General features: G+C 45.4%; 1 protein-coding gene across 2 annotated transcripts; it reads right to left on the minus strand.

Moving 5' to 3' along the window:
• Positions 1-886: 886 nt before the first annotated feature.
• On the minus strand, positions 887-18,269 carry CHRNA6 (cholinergic receptor nicotinic alpha 6 subunit). Of its 2 annotated transcripts, XM_054499777.2 has the most exons (6): positions 17,845-18,269; positions 14,571-14,710; positions 8,594-8,638; positions 6,755-6,864; positions 5,673-6,651; positions 887-3,119 (listed from the first exon to the last, which is right to left on the minus strand). In XM_054499777.2, the coding sequence occupies exons 1-6, from the start codon at positions 17,921-17,923 to the stop codon at positions 2,988-2,990; spliced, it is 1,485 nt and encodes a 494-aa protein (XP_054355752.1). In that variant the 5' UTR covers positions 17,924-18,269; the 3' UTR covers positions 887-2,987. The 2 variants fall into 2 exon arrangements, with proteins under 2 accessions (XP_054355752.1, XP_054355754.1); XM_054499779.2 differs by lacking the exon at positions 17,845-18,269 and having other exon boundaries at positions 8,424-8,638; positions 14,571-14,618.
• Positions 18,270-18,898: the final 629 nt, after the last annotated feature.

The raw sequence follows: 18,898 nt of genomic DNA on the forward strand, positions 1-18,898 counted from the left end.
GTGAGTGGAGATTGTGCCACCGCACTCCAGTCTGGCGACAGAGCAAGACACCATCTCAAAAAAAAAAAAAAAAAAGAAGGGATTTAATATCATTGAACTGGATGCTTAAAAATGGTTAAGATGGGAAATTTTACGTTATGCGATTTTACCACAGTTAAACAAATTTTAAATGAAATTAAATATTGATTGGGCTTAATAATAAAAAATAAAGTATTGCGTAACAACCAACCCTCTATAAAGGCAGGAAGATAAAAGGTAGGTACTACAATCACCAATATTATAGGGAATAAAAATGCTCTAAAATAGTCATTCAGGCTGCATGCGGTGGCTCATGCCTGTAATCCCAGCACTTTGGGAGGTTGAGGCAGGTAGATCACTTGAGGTCAGGAGTTCAAGACCAGCCTGGCCAACATGGCAAAACCCCGTCTCTACTAAAAGTACAAAAATTAGCCAGGCATGGTGGTGGGCCCCTGTAATCCCAGCTACTCAGGAGGCCGAGGCAGGAAAATTACTTGAACCCTAGAGGCAGAGGTTGCAGTGAGCCGGCATCACGCCACTGCACTCCAGCCCAGGCGACGGGAGAGTCTGTCTCAAAAAAATAAAGAAAGAATAAAAAATAAAATAGAGTCATTCAAATTCAAGACCTCTGCCTAATGTCCTACAGAGAACCTCATGCTGCAGCAAAAAAAAGACAAAGAATTCACATGGTAATCCTAAAAATTACGAGTACCAACACAATGGTAATTATGCCATCACAAAAATTATACTTCAAGACTCTGTAAAAGAGAATGTTGCTAATATTATGTTTTAAGGAAACAGCATTGCAAGGTAAAATTGAAGTGCTTACATATGGACAAAGACTAGAAGGGAAAAGGCACACATGAAATTATTTCCTTTGTTAGATTTGATTTATTGTTTTCTGCCTTAAAATACATGTTTAAAATTGTTATAATATTAATATGACAAATAAGAAGATAATCAGAGTATGATAAAACAGAATTCCCAAGCTTCTCCCTCTCAGAAAAGGAATTGCTCCAAAATCTCCAAGATTATAATTACTTATAGAAGAAATATGCATGTGGCATTGGACCCAACTTAAAACTAAAAACCTAAATGAAATTTAAAAAAAAGAAATAACTGAGGCCAGGCGCTGTGGCTCACGCCTGTAATCCCAGCATTTTCGGAGGCCGAGGCAGGCAGATCACCTGGGGTCAGGAGTTCGAGACCAGCCTAATCAACATGGAGAAACCCCATCTCTATTAAAAATACAAAATTAGCTAGGCATGATGGCACATGCCTGTAATCCCAGCTACTCGGGAGGCTGAGGCAGGAGAATTGCTTGAACCCGCGAGGCGGAGGTTGCAGTGAGCCGAGATCGCACCATTGCACTCCAGCCTGGACAACAAGAGTGAAACTCTGTCACAAAAAGAAAAAAAAAAAAAGAAAAAAGAAAAGAAAAGAAATAACTTCATTTTCAGTATCAGTACAATGAAGAAATGAAAACTGTTGATGAAAAAAGACTAGACTGCTGGGCATGGTGGCTCATGCCTGTAATCCTGGCACTTTGGGAGGCTGAGGCAGGTGGATCACTTGAAGTCAGGAGTTCGAGACCAGCCTGGCCAACATGGTGAAACCTCGTCTCTACTAAAAATACAAAAATTAGCCAGGCGTGGTGGCACACACCTGTAGTCCCAGCTACTCGGGAAGCTAAGGCAGGAGAATCACTTGAACCGGGGGAATCAGAGGTTGCAGTGAGCTGAGAATGCACCATCGCACTCCAGCCTGGGCATCGCAGCAAGACTTTGTCTCAAAAATAAAAATAAAAATAAATTTAAAAGACTAGAAAGACAACTTTTTCCAACCCACAACAAAGGGGTTGCTTTAGGCTTGCCTGGCCATGTCACATCATGTTCTCCTATTCTGGTTGCTCTAGTGACATTCCCCAGATGACATCTGGCCTGCAGTCTTCATAGCTACAACTTTTCCTAAGAAGCTACAAGCACTTGTGGGAAAGAACTCAATGCTTGTCACCCTTGCGATGCCTAGCACAGTGCTGAGTTTCCACTTAAGCTTCTTGCCAGATGAATGCTAAGCAAATACAGCCTGTTGAGAAAGACTCTATCTGGTAGTTTTTATTTATTCATTTATTTTTGAGACAGGGTCTCACTCTGTCACCCAGGCTGGAGTGCAGTGGTGTGATCATGGCTCACTGTAGCCTCAACCTCCCAAGCTCAAGCAATCCTCCCCATGTCAGCCTCCCAAGTAGCTAGGACTACAGGTGCAAAACACTACAGTGGCTAATGTTTTTATTTTTGTAACACAGGGTCTCCCTATGTTGCCCAGGCTGGTCTTGAATTCCAGGGCTCAAGCAATCCTCCTTCCTCAGCCTCCAAAGTGCTGGGATTATAGGCCACCACACCTGGCCAAACTGTTTTTTTTTTTTAAAAAAAAAAACAAACAATCAATGTATCAAATAATGCTGAGGAGGGTGAGTTACATTACAGAGACGCACAAGAAATCAAGGATGCAATAGTTCACAAGTGTTGCAAACAGTTCACAAATGTTGCATGGTCCAATTCCCAGAGTTCACCTGTCACATATCATAATACTGAGAAACAGCATCCACTGGAGGTACAGCAGAACTTTTTAGTGTGGCTTGATGTTAATTACATAGTTAGGCTGTATTGTAAGTCATTCTTGTCTTTAGAAGCCAAACACACAGACACGAGAAACCTGACCTGATACTGTAGCCGTGGGTGCTGCCCAATCAGGGCACTAATGTCATAACACTTCTCACTTCTCCCCCTGTGCTACACTGGAGGATATTCTGCTTCCTAATGTGCAAGAAAGTCCTCTTTTTCCATCTAGCCATCAGTTTTAGCAGATGGGGGACTTGGGTGGGAAGCCTTTGCTTTCCTTTCCTTGTGGCAGGGAATGCAGAACAATTATGGTGTCTGTAAATTTCTGAACATAAAAGAAAATACATTTTAAGATTTTCCTGTGTTCCCAAGTAGTGGCTGTAGAAATAGCCCTGCAGTTCCAAATACACAGACAATTATAAATACCCAAAGAAATACTCTGTCCACCACCATGGCCACGTATTTCCAGTCGTCTTCTACCTGGAATGCAAACAAAAATTAAGAGCTGTTTTAAAAAACCAAAACCATAAGAAACATGCCTTGTTTCATCAATAAGCTGCTTCTTTTTTGAAGATTTCTCCGGCACATTTTAAAGCAAATATTAGCTGGGTGGGAGGATCACCTGAGGTCAGGAGTTTAAGACCAGCCTGGCCAACATGGTGAAACCCTGTCTCCACTAAAAATACAAAAGATACCCAGGCATGGTGGCATGTGCCTGTAGTCCTAGCTACTCGGGAGTCTGAGGCAACAGAATCGCTTAAACCTGGGAGGTGGAGGTTGCAGTGAGCCAAGATCGCACGCACCACTGCACTCCAGCCTGGGTGACAGAGTAAGACTCCATTTCGAAAAATAAATAAAAATAAAAATAAAGCAAATATTGGTATTTGGTGAATCCAGATCTCCTGTATAGGACACACAAGAAATTTTGTTTCGTTTGCAGAGGGCAGATGCACAGCCTCTGTGAGTGCCTCAGACAGCAGAGTCTGCGGCAAAGCCGACTCCATGGGTCACCAGGGACTTTCCCAACTGCAAGAAACACTCCCGAGAAGCAGCTGCTCAGAGAGCTAGACTCATTCTTTGCAATGGTGGGTAGTCTTGCTCCATGGCAAGTCTGGGGAATGAGTTTGAGGCAGGGGGTGCCGCTGGGGGTGGAGGACATGGAGGGGTATGATTGAGAACCACTTTATAAGGAATAGGCAGCCCTCCAGGCCTCAAAGGGATGCTGGCCATGGAGAGCTGGTTGTGTTTCTCCCAGTTCCTGACCCTCCAGGCTTCTGCCACTGTATCTGTACTTGTGTCTTGAGAGCCCTAACTGGTAGTGATTAAGTCAACAGCAGCTGTTTCTTAGATTAAAAAAAAAAAAAAAAAAAGGTAGGGACAGGATTTTGCTGTGTTGCCCAGGCTGAAGTGCAATGGTGCGATTGTGGCTCACTGGAACCTGGAACTCCCCAGCTCAAGCAATCCTCCCGCCTTAGCCTCCCACATAGCTGGGACAACAGGCTTGGCAAATTTTTTAAAATTTGTTTTTTAGAAATAGGGTCTCAATATGTTGCCCAGGCTGGTCTCAAACTCCTGGCCTTACTTAAACAATTCTCCAGCCTTGGCCTCTGAAAGTGCTGCAATTACAGCCATGTGCCACCATGCCCTACTAATTTTTGTATTTTTTGTAGAGAGAGGGTCTTCTTTTAAATTTTATGAAGGTGAATTTTTCTGGGCTCTCTTGTCCCATGACACATCCGCATGACAGCCATTCACAGCATCTTCCTTCTACACCAACAGGGTGGACTTTCGGTTTCACAGTATCCTTTCACTAGGAGCGATGGCTGCCAGCAGCTGCAGTCTGAGGTCAAACCTAGACACCTGGCCTGAGTTTCAGATGGCCTCCGCTAGTCACCCACATAGTGTGGGAAATTGGCATGATTCTCTTGAGCTCTGTCTTTGGAGGCTGAGGGAGGTACATGCTGCTATAGTTAGACTCTGGACAGCAGGAGCAGAGTACGTGAACGCTAAAAATATCCCTGGGGCTCATTTCACCAGCACCTAAATCCCTCAAGTAGGACAAGTGGGGCCAGAGCTGCTGGAACGAACGCACTCCTGCCCTCTCCCACATCTCCCAGCACCCCCAGGCTGCACGCTGCTCTGAACTCATTTCTCCTTCCCTCTGGGGCAGCTTTTCTCTGTCTACCTTTTTATTTGCTGCTGTTTCTTGTGCAGGGGCTTTTTTTTTTTTTTTCCTGAGACAGGGCCCTGATCTGTCATCTATCTCCCAGGCTGTAGCCTCAAACTCCTGGGCTCAAGCAATCCTCCCACCTCAGCCCCTTGAGTGGCTGGGACCACAGGTATGCACCAACACACCTGCTAATTTTTTTTTTTTTTTTTTGGTAGTTCAGGGTCTCACTATGTTGCCCAGGCTGAGGCTCTTGGTTTCATTAACTGAGGTTGCCCTGAATGTTTGTTTGTTTATTTATTTATTTTTATTTTTGAGATGCAGAATCTCTCTGTCACCCAGGCTGGAGTGCAGGGGTGCGATGTCGGCTCACTGTAACCTCCACCTCCTGGGTTCAAGCGATTCTCCTGCCTCAACCTCCCAAGTAGCTGGGATTACAGGCCTGTGCCACCATGTCTGGCTAATTTTTGTATTTTTAGTAGAGATGGGGTTTCCCCATGTTGGCCATGCTGGTCTCAAACTCCTGACCTCAGGTGATCCGCCTGCCTTGGCCTCTCAAAGTGCTAGGATTACAGGTGCGAGCCACCACGCCCGGCCCTGAATGTTCATTTTAAGCAAATTTTACTTGAGTTCACATTTCTGGTGGTGGAGATTTGCTCCGGGGCTATTGCACCTGACCCCGCTCCACTGGCAGGTCTAACCCTGTCAGTCCACCCATAACCACATAATAACAGAGCCAGGTCTCAGAGCAAGGCTGCCTGACCCTCTCAGGAACAAAAGTCACACTGAAGGTCTGACTGTGCATCCAGAGTGCCCATAGGCTGCAAAGGGTGCAAGCTGGCTGGGTGAAGGGAACACACATTTACCTGCTTGGTTTCATTGTGGCTCTTCATGTTTTCTGCTATGAACTGAACACTGTTAATCACATCTTCAACTTCAGGCGAGTGCTCCGAATTTTCCACCATCCATTGTAACGGCTGATGACTTAATCTTCTCTTGCTTGTGGCAAGCTCATTTGATTTGTGACAATGGAAGCATTCTTTAAGATGTCTGGGTTCCTCACGGCTTGCAAGCTTGCCTTTGGCAGGCCTCCTGGCAAGGCCTCTGGGCATTGCATCAGAGCCTGTGCCCCTTGTCTTGTCCACAGGCCACCTCATCAGCAGGACCTGGGGCAGCAGCTTCAGGAAAACTGTCTTCACCCACCTGGGCATGGTGTGCATGGTTGGGGTGCGGTAGTGTATGTTCAACACAAACACAGTCACCATGATGGACAGTGTGACAAAGATCATGGTGAACAGCAGGTACTCACCCACCAGTGGGACCACCAGAGATGTGGACGGGATGGTTTCTGTGATGACCAGCAAAAACACAGTCAGAGAAAGCAGGACTGAAATACAAAGCGTCACTTTTTCACCACAGTCTGAAGGAAGGTAAAAGACCAACACGGTTAGAAATGAAATAAAGAGACAAGGGATGATCAGATTAATCGTGTAAAACATCGGCAATCTTCTAATGTAGAAAGAATAGGTTATATCTGTGTATATCTCTTCACAACAGTTGTATTTGATGTCATGTTTGTAGCCAGAGGCGTCAATAATTTCCCATTCACTGTTTTCCCAAAAATCATTCATATCCACTTTTGATCCAATAATTAGAAGATCAATTTCAGCTTTGTCATACGTCCAGGAACCAAATTTTAGGGAACAGTTTTGATGATCAAAAGGGAAAAAGGTGATATCCATAGGGCAGGAACTCTTAAAAATAGCTGGTGGAGTCCAGGTTATCATGCCATTGTATTTAAGAAGAGCTTTTGTTTTGCCTTCGACTTGGAAGTCACCAACAGCACTACAAAGCAAGTCAGACACCGTTAGTAACACTCCCTTTGCTATAGGCCAGAATACACCAACGGCAGCTTTGGAAAGAGGCTACGGTGGTCAGAGACCCATACTTGTTATAGAGAACAATGTCGGGCTTCCAAATCTTATCTGCGGGAACGCGAAGAGTCTCAATGCCATCATATTCCGTTGGATCCCAGCGCAACTTATAATCATTCCAGATCTAAAATAAATAGAAATCAGCTTTTAAAATTTCTTAATAACTTTCTGGCCAGGCATGGTGGCTCATGCCTGTAATCGCAGCACTTTGGGAGGCCGAGGCGGGCAGATCACTTGAGGTCAGGAGTTCGAGACCAGCCTGACCAACATAGTGAAACCCCGTCTCTACTAAAAATACAAAAATTAGCCGGGTGAGGTGGCAAGCGCCTGTAGTCCCAACTACTCGGGAGGCTGAGGCAGGAGAATCTCTTGAACCTGGGGGGCAGAGTCTGCAGTGAGCTGAGATCATGTCACTGTACTACAGCCTGGGTGACAGAATGAGACTCTATCTGGAAAAAAAAAAAAATTCGTTTCTTAATAACTTTCTTCCAGTGTTAACTTTATGATGGTTCAACAGTTGTTGTTGAAAACAGAATACATTTGGCCAGGCGTGGTGGCTCATGCCTGTAATCCCAGCACTTTGGGAGGCCGAGGTGAGCGGATCACGAGGTCAGGAGACTGAGACCATCCTGGCTAACATGGTGAAACCCCGTCTCTACTAAAAATACAAAAAAAATTAGCCGGGCGTGGTGGCGGTTGCCTGTAGTCCCAGCTACTCGGGAGACTGAGGCAGAAGAATGGTGTGGACCCGAGAGACAAAGCTTGCAGTGAGCCGAGATCGCACCACTGGACTCCAGCCTGGGCGACAGAGCGAGACTCCGTCTCAAAAAAAAAAAACAAAAAACAAAAAAAAACAAAATAAAAATAATACATTCTTATTTGAAGAATGCATTGGTTGCTATCAAAATCTGGACAATTATATCCATGGGGAACAGGGAGCTAAATAGCTGAGCTGATTTAGGCAAATTTTTCATTAGATAATTATGTATTGATTATTAGTTAGCTGGTCAAAGTTTTGGGCTCAACTTCCATATTCCATGAGCTATACTCACACTGGAGTATAGCTCTAATATCAAAAAGTTCAAGGGTATGATGATAAGCTTTGAATTTAAAAAAAAAATCTGTATAAACGATTAAGACTTCCTTTCCATTTTTTTTTTTTTCAAGACAGAGTCTCACTCTGTTGCCCATGCCGGAATGTAGTGGCGCAATCTCGGCTCACTGCAACCTCTGCCTCCTGGTTCAAGCGATTCTTCTGCCTCAGCCTCCCAAGTAGCTGGGATTACGGGCGCCCACCACCACACCGGGCTAATTTTGTATTTTTATTAGAGACAGGGTTTCATTTCACCATGTTGGCCAAGCTGGTCTCGAACTCCTGACGTCAGGTGATCCTCCCACCTCGGGCTCTCAAAGTGCTGGGATTACAGGCATGAGCCACTGCACCCCTCCAAGACTTTCTTAAGGAAGAAAGGTATAAGTGATAAAACTAGCTGCTGGGAATCTCATGTACATGCTCCCAAGCTCAGCTACTGACTTCTCCAAGCCTGGTCAATCAGGGATCAAAGAGCAGGCAAGCATCAGACCCTGGAGCTCAAGTTACAGAAAAGTGGAAGATCTGAGAGCAGCAACCAGGAAGGATGGAAATCTCATGTCAGAGGGACCTTTGTCACTAGGTGTCTGTACCTGTGAAGTGTGCATCAAGTCAGCTATTACCAGAGCTGAACTTTAGGCTTTGGAGATGACCTAGTGGATAATATTTTATATTCTATAACCAGCTGGAGACAGAACAAGGTAGTGCTTGTGGGTTTTATCCATTCGACATCATTAAGCCAACAGATGATATAGGCACATACGTGACGCAGCCACAAATTGGTTTCCATGATCTGGTTTACTTCATCCTGGGAAGAAGAAATAATATTTTTAGCCTCAAATGTGCTTGCCATAGAGGTGAGACTTAGAGCAAAAATTACAACTAAAAAGAACCAATTCTGACTTATTCATGCCAATGGAAGAAGACTTAAAGGCAATGTGTGAAAGTATTCAGCATGCAAGCAGAAATGCTGCATTTTCACATCTGGCTCCAGCCCTGTGGATTTTGAGAGGCAATGTGGCTTTACACTCTTTCATAGCTGATTTAAGTCTCACCTCTTCTGTGAAGTGCTTCCGATCTCTGCAGCCCATAAAGGTTTCTAGTTCCATGAAAGGAAGGAAAGAAAAAACGAGCGACAGCAGGAAGGAGGGAGGGAGATGCTGCAGAAAGTGGTGAGGATTCCAACCCCGCACAGTGTTTTTGCCTGTTCCCTAAACGCCTCCCATCCTCGACTGCGCCTCAGGGCTCTCCGGGCTCTGAGTCCTGAGACCCCTGCCCTGGGATCCTACCTTGAAATGCCAGCCTCAGCCAGCTGGGCGCGGTGGCTCACACCTGTAATCCCAACATTCTGGGAGGCCGAGGTGGGTGGATCACCTGAGGTTAGGAGTTCGAGACCACCCTGGCCAACATGGTGAAACCCCGTCTCTACTAAAAAATACAAAAAATTAGCCAGATGTGGTGGCGGGCGCCTGTAATCCTAATCCCAGCTACTTGGGAGGCTGAGGCAGGAGAATTGCTTGAATCAGGGAGGTGGAGGTTGCAGTGAGCAGAGATAGTGCCACTGTACTCCAGCCCAGGCGACAAAGACTCCATCTCAAAAAAAAAAAAAAAAAAAGTCAGCCTCAGCCACCATGGGGTTTCCAGCTGGCAGCTGCTACTCACCTCCAGCAAAGCCACCACTTCGATCGTTCACTACACAAATATTTATTGAGTAACCACTATGTGCTCTATAAATATTGGGAATACAGCAATAAGAAGTTGGGAAAATGTCCTGCCTTCATATGTCTTAGCTGTTAGATGGGGAGACATAAAATTACTAATACGTCTATACTATAACATAAGATAGCGTTAAGTTCTATGAGGACAAATAAAGAGGGATGGAATGGTCCATGTGTGGACACATACACACATACATGCACACACACACGCACACTCATACACACGCACAGTCATGCACACTCACACACTCATGCACACACATTCATACACACACATGCACACACACGGTACTCTCATGCACACTCATGCACACTCACACACTCGTGCACACACACACTCATGAACACACACTCATGCACACTCATATACACCCACTCATGAATTCTCATACACATTTGTACTCTCACACATATACTCTCATACACACTCACACACACTCATACATGTGCACTCACAGTCATACACACTGGTGCATACTCATGCACCTGCACACACTCATGCACATGCACACACTCACTCATACCCACTCACACTCAGGCATACTCACACACAGGCTCACACACTGGTGCACACGCACACACACTCAAACACACTCATGCACACACGCTCATGCACACATGTGCACGTAATCTCAGTCACACACACACATCTATTTTAGATGGGATGGGCAAAGAAGGCTTCTTTGAGGGGTAATGTTTAAGCAGATACTTAAATGACCAGAAGACAGTCAGGGCTGTGTGGAGGAAGAGCATTCCAGGTGATATCCCAAATGTAATGAGTTCCTAAGCTACCACCTCTCAGTGGGAGAACTACCAAAGACACACCTGGCACCTTGAGCAGCCTTACAGCCCAGCAGCCTGGTGGCTGTGGGTATATCCCCAGTGGCCAGCAGTAGATTCACAAGACTTCCTCAGCCAACCTTGCTTCCCAAGACACCCAGGCACCCTCCAGAGTAAATGAGCTCCATGGTGGTGGCCGAGGGAGTCGTGGCCAGGCTCAGACACCAGGTTTCCCTGGGCCACATGGCTGCCCTGCAGTTCTCTTCTCCCCTACTCCATCCCCACTGCCGCCCCTCCTGGAAAACTCTAAACAGAAACCCTGCTGGGCTCCCTCTTTCAAATGGGCCTGTGATAAGACAGGGTAAGCCCTGGGGTTTGAAAGGTCAGCAAAGGAGTTACAGTCATGGGTTCCTGTAGTCCCAGGAAGCAAAGAAATTATCTGTACTTATCTATTGGTCAACCAATTCATGGCTTTACAATTACACAAGCCTGCGGTCATGCCTTCTGGTGATGAGCATCCCCTTGCAATCTGCAGAGTCCAGCAGGGGCCATGTCCATAAATCCACTCATTGTTGGTCAGGAATGGACTAGCCCTGCAGTCTCGGTTCCAGGAAGGCCTTGGGGGTGAGGGCATAAGCCCTAACTGCCCTCCAAAGCCTGCTTTGTCTCTGAATGAGTACACTGTGTTCAGAAGGCTGAGATCAGTTGGCAATAGCCAGCTCCACAGCCTCACTTCCACAGGCTCGGAGAAGCTCCAGGTGGTATGGACATGGCCCATGGGGATGTGGACACCTTCAGAGATGTCAGCTGACCCTATGGAGCAGGACCTGTCTGGCAAGTCATACTCTCTCTCCATCCAATTCCAGATCCCACCAATGGGCATGGCACTGCTATCAGACGTCCCTGCTGGAGGAGTCCAAAGACCCACAGCATCAACTCCATTCCTGGTGCCATCACCCTGTACCTCCTTCTTGTAAAAATCAATTCATTGACACGGCAGCTGCATCAAAGGCTTTGAGTTATGATTTCAAATGGACTCATTTCTGGAGCAGCAGCAGACTCGGAGACTCGGATCAAAAAGACCAAGTGGGCTACATCACACCAAGGCTTTATCTTTGTCATTTCAGATATGCCAGGCCAGCACAAACACTGGGTCCCTCCGAGGGGCACTTGGCCTTGCTCCTGCACTGAAAGAAACCAGAAAATTTTCTGGCCAAGATCATTTTGCATGACACAAACACACTTCCAGGTAGAGCCTTGGTGCTCCAGAGCCAAGCTGGGGATCAGACAGCGGGCCTTTTCCAAGGCCTTCCAGAAGGGAGGGTCAACAAAGCTTCCTGGCTGTGCCACTTCTCTCGGCCACCCCAAGTTCACCTGACAACACACAGCTATTGCACTCCTGGGCATTTATCCCAGAGACATGGAGGTTTATATTTACACTAAAACCTGTACACAAATGTTCACAGCAGCTTTATTTGTAATAGACCAAAAACTGGAATCAGCTCAAATGTCCTTCAACAAGTTAATGGTTAAACAAAGCGCCATGGTCCAGGTGTGGTGGCTCACACCTGTAATCCCCACTTTGAGAGGCCAAGGCAGGCAGATCACTTGAAGTCAGGAGTTCAAGACCAGCCTGGCCAACATGGTGAAACCCCATCTCTACTAAAAATACAAAAATTAGCCAGGCTTAGTGGCGCATGCCTGCAATCCCAGCTACTTGGGAGTCTGAGGGAGGAGAATCGCTTGAGCCCAGGAGGCGTAGGTTGCAATGAGCAAAGATCACGCCACTGAACCCCAGCCTGGGTGACAGAGTGAGACTCCGTCCCAAAAGCAAAACAAAACAAACAAACAAAAAACAAAGCACCCTGGAGTACTACTCAGCAACAAGAAGGAATGAACTACTGATACACTCGGCGACTCGGAGGAATCTCTAAAGGATGATGCTGAGGGAAAAACCCAGTCCCACAAGTTTACCTGCTCTGTGATTCCAGTTACGTATAACATCGTTGAAATGAGAAAATTTCAGAATTGGAGAGCAGATTAGTGGGAGAAATGGGCAGAGTCTACGAGGGATCCCTCTGTTATTTCTTACAACTGCATGTCAATCTATAATGATCTCAAGAAATAAAAATTCAATTTTAAAAACCTGCAGTTCCAAGTCTGCCTTGCAGCTGGAGGTAGTCAATGAGATGGAAAGCAGCAGCTCTTACGGAAGTCACAGAAGTCTAGGATGTACACTTTGCTCTTTTTCTCCCTTCCTTATGTTTGTTGCCAAGAATGTGAATGTGAGGATGGGAATACAGCAGTTATCTTGAACCATGAAGCAACACTGAGGGAAGAAGCCACGTGAAAAGGGTGGTGAAATATAAAAGAAGGAAGGAAACTTGGTCACTGCTGCTTCATCTGGTTTATGCCTTTAGAATCACAGTCCGTTGGAGTGACATCCCCTGGAGTTGTGCGGTGCATAAGCTGGGCAACTGAACATACATGTGCAACCACTAACACTGTGAAACTGACTGATATTAATCTCCTGGACTGTTAACCTTTAGATTTCTGTTGCATAAGAAAGGAATAAACTTGTTTTGTAGAGGCTGTGGGTTTTCTTTTAATCTCTGATACTTGCAACCAAATGTAAATGTCAAAATCTGCATTTACCAGCCGTTTCACCCCCATCTTCAGAATAACCTCCTGCAAGGGTGTGTCCAGCAGGGTTATGGAGAGATGCCATGCAGTGAGGTAGCCCTCACAGACTTCAGAGGAAACTCAGTTCAGCTCTTGGTTCACAACAACCCAGTCCACAGCAAGAACTTCCAGCCCAGCAGGAGACCAGGAACCAGGACAAAGCTACTGGAGTTGGGAAGGGGATTAGAACAGGCACCAAATAAATACTCACTAAAGGATGGGAGGGCACATCCAGGTAAGGGGAAACATCTGGCTTTATTTTTTTCAGCCAGTGCATGCACACTTTCAGCCTGGGTCACAGACAGAGGACTGGACCAGGGTTGGCTTCATCCACTGAGAAGCATGGACTGGAGAATGTGGTGGGGTCTGACTCATGCCTGTCATTAGGGTCTTTCCCCAGGTGTACCGAGAAGGGCCACCGCCGCCTCACCCACAGAGCAAAGTCTGGGAGGAAGGAGATCCCTTCACCATCCATGACTGGGGCTGACTTGATGAGCAGGGCTCCCCCTCCGTGTGCTGTAGTCTCAGGAATGCTCTAGCGCCCCTCTCTGGAGACACTTCAGACGTTCCTTGCTTCCTAAGCCTGCATCTTCCTAGAATTTGGTCTGAGCCCTGGAGGCCAGACCTTGCTGTACCCAAGAGTACGGGCCTCACCACTTCCTCTCCCTGCAATGAGGGGAGCAAAGATTATCCAAAACAAAGAGCTCCTGTCCTACTTGCCCTTGAACACGGTAGCAGGGAATTAAATTAAGATCCTCAAATTCCCAACCTCTTTTTTTTTCCAAGGCTGAATGGAATTTCATTTTGTTCCTTCTCACATAACATAGAAGACTTAAAGCAATTCTTTTTTTTTTTCCTCTGTCACCCAGGCTGGAGTGCAGTGGTGCAATCTCGGCTCACTGCAGCCTTGACCTCCTGGGCTCAAGCAATCCCCCCACCTCAGCCTCCCTAGTAGCAGGAACTACAGGCATGTGCCACTACACCTGGCTAATTTTTGCATTTTTGTAGAGAAAGGATCTTCCTATGTTGTTCAGGCTGGTCTTGAACTCTTGAGCTCAAGGGATCCGCCTGCTTCAGCCTCCCAAAGTGCTGGGATTACAGGAGTGAGCCACCACGCCCGGCCTTAAAGCAATTTTTAAACTGTGGAGTGAAAAGGTCATGAGCTTGGAGTTAAATCTCAGTTTTGCCATTTTGTAGTTGCATGACCCTGGGAAAGTCACTTAACTGAGCTTCCATTTCCTCAGCAGTGAGATGAAGATGTTGGCCACACAGTGTAAACAGGCATCTGGTGCATAATGGGTGCCCCGTGAAGTTAGCTCCCTTTCACTCCCCTGCAACTCTTTGTTTCATAAACTGGTTCTGAAAGCACTTCCAGGAAAAACATTGCCTCACACACACAGTTACAGCATTGGTGGGAAAACTGCCTGCCTCCCAAATGGATGGCTTTGAAGGGCCAGATCTCATGTAGATTTGCATTTATCTGTATTTCTAAAATTCCTTCATTTACCACCTGCAAAAGTGTAACAATGCTGGGGAAAGCTCTGATCAGAGGGCACTCACCACGTTGGCCAGCTGGGTGATGGCCACTTCAAAGTGTACCGTGACAGGGTCGGAAACGTTTTCCACGGGCCTGATGAACTGGTTGTAATGAGAAAACAGTTTGTGGAAGAGCCTCTCCTCAGTCACACAGCCCGCACAGCCTGTGAGGACAAACAGAGGGGAGAGTTAGAGCCAGCCAGGCCACTGGCCACTGCAGAGATTCTAGGCAATTCTTCCCGGGCCCTGTGGGGAGCGGATGTCCCAGCCCATGACTGCATCCTGGTATTGTTACCACCTATGCATGCTCCACCAGTGCCCATCTCACCCCACCCTCTGTGCCTCAGCTGTTCACCTTTACAATGGAGATAAAAACAGCAATGCCTGCATTTCAGGACTAGAGCAATATCATAGAAAATGATGTTGGTCAGAGCATTTCTTAAAGTCTAAGGCACTGCAGATATAAAGGAGTAGACACAAGGCTTGGAATCTTCACTTATGTCACTGAAGTAACTCACAGTCTTACCAATGGCACTAGACCCTTTCCAGTAATTCAGGAAAATCCTGTCCTTTCTTGTCTAAAATACTGAATCAACTAACACCTGTATCTACACCAGCAAGATGCTTAGCTGGGAAAACTTCACCAAGGAAACTAAAATAACTAGTAATTTCATGATGGTCTTCGCAAGTCATGTTCTTTTAAAAAATCAACTTTGAGGACATGAACGGACACTTCTCAAAAGTAGACATTTATGTGGCCAACAAACAGGAAAAAAAGCTCAACAACGCTGATCATTAGAGAAATGCAAATCAAAACCACAATGAGATATCATCTCAAGCCAGTCAGAATGGCAATTATTAAAAAGTGAAGAAATAACAGATGCTGGAGAGACTATGGAGAAATAGGAACGCTTTTACACTGTTAGTGAGAGTGTAAATTAGTTCAACCATTGTGGGAGATGATGTGGCGATTCCTCAAAGACCTAGAACCTGAAATACCATTTTACCCAGCAATCCCATTACTGGGTATATACCCAAAGGAATATAAATCATTCTATTATAAAGATACATGCATGCGTATGTTCACTGCAGCACTATTCACAATAGCAAAGACATGGAATCAACCCACATGCCAATCAATGATAGACTGGATAAAGAAAATGTGGTATAGGCCAGGTGCGGTGGCTCACGCCTGTAATCTCAGCACTTTGGGAGGCTGAGGCGGGCAGATCACAAGGTCAGGAGATCGAGACCATCCTGGCTAACACGGTGAAACCCCGTCCCTACTAAAAATACAAAAACTTAGTCGGGCATGGTGGCAGGTGCCTGTAGTCCCAGCTACTTGGGAGGCAGAGGCAGGAGAACGGCATGAACCTGGGAGGCGGAGCTTACAGTAAGCCAAGATCGTGCCACTGCACTCTAGCCTGGGCGACAGAGTGAGACTCTGTCTCAAAAAAGAAAGAAAGAAAGAAAATGTGGTATATATGCACCATGCAATACTATGCAACCATAAAAATGAACAAGATCGTGCCCTTTGCAGCGACATGGATGGTGCTTGAAGCCGTTATCCTCAGCAAACTAACACAGGAACGAAAAACCAAACACTGCATGTTCTCACTTGAAACGGGGAGCTGAACAATGAGGACACACGGACACAGGGAGGGGAACACCACACACTAGAGCCTCTTGAGGTGGTCCAGGGAAGAAGAGCATTAGGCAAAATACCTAATGCATGCTGGGCTTAATACCTAGGTGATGGGTTGATCTGTGCACACCACGGCACACGTTTACCTATGTAACAAACCTGCCCATCTTGCCCAGGTACCCCAGAACTTAAAATAAAACAAAAATCAACTCTGAATTTCAGTTATTGTGGAGATTTCTGAGAATGCAAGATTTTTAAGGCAAATTTATTTGAAACTTCTTTTTTTTTTTTTGAGATGGAGTCTTGCTCTGTCGCCCAGGCTGGAGTGCAGCGGCATGATCTCGGCTCACTGCAAGCTCCACCTCCTGAGTTCATGCCATTCTCCTGCCTCAGCCTCCCAAGTAGCTGGGACTACAGGTGACTGCAACCACACCCAGCTTATTTTTTATATTTTTAGTAGAGACGGGGTTTCACCGTGTTAGCCAGGATGGTCTTGATCTCCTGACCTTGTGATCCGCCTGCCTCTGCCTCCCAAAGTACTGGGATTACAGGCGTGAGCCACCACGCCCCGCCACTTGAAACATTTTTAAAAGTTGAAATTGGTTCTTAAATAATAGCACTTTCAGTCACTAAATTCTAGACAATAACTTTATGCATATCTCTTTGTATTTTTCCAAGAAAACCTTAAAAGTGGGGTTACTTGTCCTCATTTGACGTAATTCATTTCATTACTACCTTCTCTACAATTTCCCTCACAGAATTTAAATTTGATACCTAACATAGGACTCCACAAATTTCTCAAAGGGATTTATACATTGAAAGAAAAAAATGGAAAGGGATTGAAAAGCTCATCAGGCAACATAAATGGAAAGATCTCTGTTAAATTACTAAATGGAAAGAGTTGCCTGACGAATGCCTTAGGAAACACTGAGACACTAGGGTTTTAGCAGGAAGGACAAATTTAAGGTAAAACATCATTCTTGCCATCATAATTAATCATGATGAACATATTTCTCCATGACAGACAATAAATAATCCTCATTACCCATTTTCTTCCTCTTTAAGACATTTTATAGCAGATAAATCCTCCATCAGCCTTGAAAAGTGGTCCCCTGCAAACCTAACAGCATAGAAATGTGATTTTGCTCAGCAGAACAGCAGTGGTCTGTTTCTAAGTTGTAACTTTTAAAATGAATGATCTTACTCATGGGATACGTTTCAGCATAATCATGTGATGTGTTTTCCCAAATATGATTACCTACAAAATGGAAGGGTTCATTGACTGAGTAATAATATCAGCTAACAAATAAATTACCACTTTGAGAAAATATTAAACATAACTACAAATAAATAAGCTCAATACAGCCACAGCAGAGATGAATAGAAAACTGTATCATTCTCCTTATTACATTTTAATTGGGTTTGCATTATGTTTCCTGGTCCTCTCCTCCCCACCCTACCCCTCAGATTTCATCTTTTGTATTACACCTAACAAATAAAAACCAAATAGATTAATTAGCAGTTGTAACAGTGGTGGCTCCTATGCAGACCATAGAATCTTTTGTTAATATAACTTCTCAAGCACAACTAGAAAAGAGAGTAAACACATGTAGCTAAAAAGGGAATAGAAGATAAAGCAGAAATGAAACCTACCTTTAAAGAAAGGTGTGAAAACACACAGCCAGAGACACAAGCCCCCGTGAAGGAATCCCTGCCCCTTGCTGGTCGGCATGGTTAAAACACACTTGGGTTCCTTTTTTCTAGGCAAAGGATTGTGGAAAACAAAGAGCTATCAGTCAGCCACATGCATCCAACCTTGACATCATCAGAAGCCCACTGCAATCCATGTGTGTCTTCTCAGAAATCAAAACATCCCCAGGACTTCACACAGTTATTCCCAGGATCAGAGACTGAGGTAGACATGAAGGGCGAATAAAAAGGATTCGATCTGATGTCAGATGAGTCATCACATTTCCTATCAGCCTAGATGTCTCTTCATGCAAGAAAAGCAGAAAGGAAATGCTGGGGCAGACAGGACCCCGGGAGGATGAACACCTGTGAGTGGCTGAGATCTTTCTGTGGTGCAATCTCAACCGTAATCTTAGGGGAATTCACTGAGCTCCAACTACAGGTAAAGCTCATGCTAGGTCCCAACAAGTTTGTTCTGACTCATGGAGTTCTCCAGTTAATCAAGGCTTAACCTTGTTAGAAAACTTTCTAAAATATGAATCCTCATTTCTGTCTTAATGAGTGCAGCTTAGAGAGAACAGAAATTTGTTTTTGTTTTTGTTTTTTTCTGACTCCAGGGTTTCCAGTGCCTTGTCTTTTTGAGTTCAGTGATCATCCATGACTAGAGACTAGATGTCAGAGAATGAGAGGAATGGATACCACCTGGATATTTTCACATTTATTTAAATATTCTTATTGCAAAGCATGGTGGATCATGTCTTAATCCCAGCACTTTGGGAGGACGAGGCAGAGGATCTCTTAAGGCCAGGAGTTCAAGACCAGCCTGGGCAACATAGTGAAACCTCATCTCTACAAAAAATAGAAAATTAGTTGGGCATGGTGGGCATGCCTGTGGCCCCAGCTACTTGGGAGGCTGAGGTGACAGGATCACTTGAGCCTGGTAGATCAAAGCTGCAGTGAGCTGAGATCACACCACAACACTCCAGCCTGGAAGACAGAGCAAGACCCTGTCTCAAAA

This window comes from Pongo pygmaeus, chromosome 7 (genome assembly GCF_028885625.2).
Source record: "Pongo pygmaeus isolate AG05252 chromosome 7, NHGRI_mPonPyg2-v2.0_pri, whole genome shotgun sequence".
In the NCBI taxonomy this organism is placed as follows: Eukaryota; Metazoa; Chordata; class Mammalia; order Primates; family Hominidae; genus Pongo; species Pongo pygmaeus.

Coding starts and splice junctions, on each gene's coding strand:
- CHRNA6 (XM_054499777.2), bottom strand. CDS start 17,923: ATGCCGACCAGCAAGGGGCAGGGATTCCTTCACGGGGGCTTGTGTCTC. Junction 6,865..8,593: donor CCAATTTGTGGCTGCGTCAC/GTATGTGCCTAT, acceptor TATTTATTTTAG/ATCTGGAATGATTATAAGTT. Junction 6,652..6,754: donor GACATTGTTCTCTATAACAA/GTATGGGTCTCT, acceptor CTTGCTTTGTAG/TGCTGTTGGTGACTTCCAAG.